This window comes from Loxodonta africana, chromosome 7 (assembly GCF_030014295.1).
Source record: "Loxodonta africana isolate mLoxAfr1 chromosome 7, mLoxAfr1.hap2, whole genome shotgun sequence".
NCBI lineage: Eukaryota > Metazoa > Chordata > Mammalia > Proboscidea > Elephantidae > Loxodonta > Loxodonta africana.
The window spans coordinates 24,013,220-24,017,282 of record NC_087348.1 but is presented as its reverse complement, the minus strand read 5'-3'; the positions used below and the strand labels follow the sequence as shown (position 1 = coordinate 24,017,282).

Below are 4,063 nucleotides of genomic sequence, written 5' to 3'. Positions count from 1 at the left end.
ATGTTTCGACTAACAGAAGCAGCACTGGATGTGCTTACTCTTTTATGACAAGAAATTTGGACGACAGCTACCTGGCCAATTGACTACAAGAGACCCAATTTTATGCCTATTCAAAGAAAGGTGATCCCAACAAATGTGGAGATTATCGAACATTACCATTAATGTAAAACTCAAGTAAAACCTTGCAAAAGATCATTAAAAGCAGCTGCAGTAGTACATCGACAGGGAACCGCCAAAAATTCAAGCCGTATTCAGATGTGAACATGGAACCAGGGATATCATTGCTGATGTCAGATGGAACCTGGCTAAAATCAGAGAATACCAGAATGATATTTACCTAAGTTTTATTGAGTATGCAAAGGCCTTCTACTTAGTGGATCATATCCATAAGAAATTATGGATAACTTTGCAAAAAATAGGAAGACTTAATTGTGCTCATGAGGAATCTGTACGTAGAAAAAGAGGCAATCATTTGGACAGAACAAGGGGCATGGTTTAAAGTCCGGGAAGGTGTGCTTCAGGGTTGTATCCTTTCACCATATTTATTCAGTCTGTGTGCTGAGCAAATAATCTGAGAACCTGGACTATAAGAAGAAAAATGCATCATCAGAAATTTAGGAAGATTCATTAACAACTTTCATTACGGAGATGGCACAGCCTTACTTGCTGAAAGTGAAGAGAGCCTTAAGCACTTAGTGATGAAAATGAAAGACCACAGCCTTCGGTATGGATTGCACTTCAACATAAAGAAAACAAAATTCTCTCAACCTGACCAATAAGCAATATCATGATAAATGGAAAAAAGGCTGAAGTTGCCAATGATTTCATTTTACTTGGGTTCACAATCAACACTCATAAGGAAATCAAAACATCCATTGAGTTGGGCAAATCAGCTGCCAAAGACCTCTTTAAAGTGTTAAAAAGCAAAGATGTTGCCTTGAAGACTAAGGTGCACCTGATGCAAGCCATTGTGTTTTCAATAGCCTCCTATGGGAGCAAAAGATGCACGATGAATTAGGAAGATAGAAGAATTGACATCTTTGAAATGTGTGGTTAGCAAAGAATACTGAATGTACCATGACTTACCAAAAGAATGAGCAAATTTGTCTTGAAAAAGTACAACCAGAATGCTCCTTAGAAGCAAGAATGGTGAGGCTCAGTCTCAAAAATTTTGGACATATTATCAGGAGGGATCAGTCCCTGGAGAAAGACACCATGCTAGGTAAAGTAGAGGGTTAGCGTTTCTTGCACATTGGGTTGCTATGTCTTGATGTCATCTAACAACAACAACAAGCAGAAGACAGATCTGTGGCGATACTACCACCATGTAAAGCAGGAGGTTGCAGATATCCTCATAACCATCGTAGGCCATTAAGACGAGCATGAACGGTCTTCAACTGACATACGTACTACATGCTCTCAAGAGGGATCAGTCCCTGAGGAAGGACGTTATGCTTCGTAGAAGGTCAGTGAAAAAGAGGAATACCCTCAAAGAGATGGGTTGACACAGTGGCTGCAACAATGGGTTCAAACATAACATCGATTGTGAGAATGGTGCACAACCAGGCAGTGTTTCATTCTGTTGTACATATGGTCGCTATGAGTGGGATCTGACTCGATGGCACATAATGACAATGATAACATACTAAATAAGTATGTTTTGTTTTTTCCATGTCCCAACTGATATTTATAAGCAAAAGAACAAAATATACAATAATATAAAAATATTATATACATATGTGTCTGTATATATATGAGAACCATTATGTGTATGTGTATGTGTATGTATATATACTCATGTGCACCCGCACGTATACACCTGTATCAGTATGAACATAATCAGAAGCAAACTGATGGCCCAGTTCTTCTGTAGGAGTCAAAATAGCCTAGGTTGAGGTTTGACTATGATTTTTACTTCAAAATTTTCAAGAAGAATAGAAAGACATTAATAAACTGAAAAAAAAAATTCATCTTTGTCATATCTTCTTCATATGGAGGCATAAGCCATCACTCAATTTTTTTCATTTTGGTGCTAAAAGTATACTTTATTGATAAACTGATTCCTTCCAAACACTTTTTTCATTGCTTCTTTTACATCTTTGTTCCTCAAACTGTAGATAATGGGATTTAGCATGGGTATCACAACAGTGTAAAATATTGACATTATCACATCATGATCCAAAAAAAAGCTAGAACTTGGCCTGACATACGTGAAGAGGATTGTTCCATGGTAAATTGACACTCCAGTTAGGTGAGAGCCACAGGTGGAAAATACTTTTCGCCTTCCTTCAGCAGATCGCATTCTCAGAATGGCCAATAAAATGAAACCATAGGAGATCAGGACAATCAGGATGGTGAATATCTCAACAGAACCCACATCGTAGATGAGTAGAAGCTGGTTGATTTTAGTGTCAGAGCAGGAGATAGCAAGGAGTGGAGGGATATCACAAAAGACATGTCTGATTTCATTGGCTGCACAGAAGGAGAGGCTAAAAGTTGCCACTGTGTGTAAAGTAGCATGTGCAATACCACCAACATATGAAGCAGTGATGAGTGACACATAGACTCTGTGTGACATGTTAACTGAATAGAGAAGTGGGTTGTAGATTGCTACATAGCGATCATAAGCCATTGCCGCCAATAGAAAACTTTCTGTGATCCCAAAAGTAATACCAAGAAACATTTGTGTTGCACATCCAAGGAATGAAATGTCTTTATTCTTTGACATAAAATCTACTAACATATTTGGGGTTATCACTGAGGAATAGCAGGCATCCAAGAAAGATAACACACTCAGAAAATAGTACATGGGGTTGTGGAGCCGGGAATCCCCAATGACCAATACAACCAACCCTAAATTTCCTGTCACAGTAAAGAGGTAGATTGTTAGAAATAGAAAAAATAAGATGACCTGAAGTTCATGATTGTCTGTGAAGCCCTTCAGTACAAATGTGCTGACTTCTGTCTCATTTTTCATGTTGACACTTCGTGGAACAGACTTAAAAATATTTATGTAATCACAGTTTGTATTTCTAAGACAGGGATGCACAATATTGTGACTCAAAGGAATATTAAATCCATCCTCATACTGATTTTTCAAAAATGCATGATTTCTCAGCAGTGACGCCTAAGACAATGACAAGACAATGAATAGTCAGTACCACTCTCTGCAGAGTCAAAAGGAAGATAAAGACATTTAGTCTTTGGTTGAAATCATGTCATTCTCAAATTAATTGGGATAACTGGTTTATTTATTACATTCTGTTATTTATTAAAAGACATTTTTGAAATCATGTCATTTCCTAAACAAGTGGGTTGACTAGGTCATTTATTAAAGGCAATTATTTACTCAAAGAAATTTTCTTCTTTCATGCAAATACTTGAGATTGTGTATCAATAGACAGGGCTTAGAGTAGAACATCAGAGCTCTTCAGCAATTGTGTGAAATTATTTGCTACAATCTTCTCACCCATAAAATGAGGATATTAATGTTTATCTCTCATGATTGGGATAAACACTGAAAGAGAAAAATAACTTAATGAAATTTAACCTTTTAAAATAGAAAATGTTTTGAGTGGAGTTGGTACAATGGAGTAGCAGTAAGTGGTATTGGAATATTTAATGAGCTACTCTCTGGATATTCTCCAGTTCCATTAGTCGTTCTTGGGTTTTGCAGAACAGACTTCATCAAGGTGCTTTTTGGGGAAAGATTCACTATGACTGAAAGAAAAAAGTATATGAAAGCTTATGTTTCATTCAAATATCTTTCTTAAATTCTATATTGTCTTGTCCTTTTTTGACTACATACTTGACTATTTGTATTTTTGCAATCTACGTGTTTTTCTACCCCCTCAAGTATTTCTGGTGAAAATGTAAGAAATTATTGGAAAGATTTAAAAAAAAAAAAGAAATCACGACATTCATGATTTCAAAGTATTTTCTTACGAGGAAATTCCTTTCAAGTTTTTATGCTTGTTTATGTGTTGATTGTGGACTTAGTGAAATAACAGCAAAGTATGTTTTTTTTTTAACTATTAATAGCCATTAAAGTAGTTCATAAAAC

General features: G+C 36.2%; 1 protein-coding gene across 1 annotated transcript; it reads right to left on the bottom strand.

Annotated features, from left to right (window-relative positions):
* Positions 1 to 1,700: 1,700 nt before the first annotated feature.
* Positions 1,701 to 3,189, bottom strand: LOC100653904 (olfactory receptor 5T9-like). Its single transcript, XM_010602207.3, has one exon. It carries the CDS (start codon positions 2,975 to 2,977, stop codon positions 2,033 to 2,035), a length of 945 nt encoding a protein of 314 aa, XP_010600509.2. The 5' UTR covers positions 2,978 to 3,189; the 3' UTR covers positions 1,701 to 2,032.
* Positions 3,190 to 4,063: the final 874 nt, after the last annotated feature.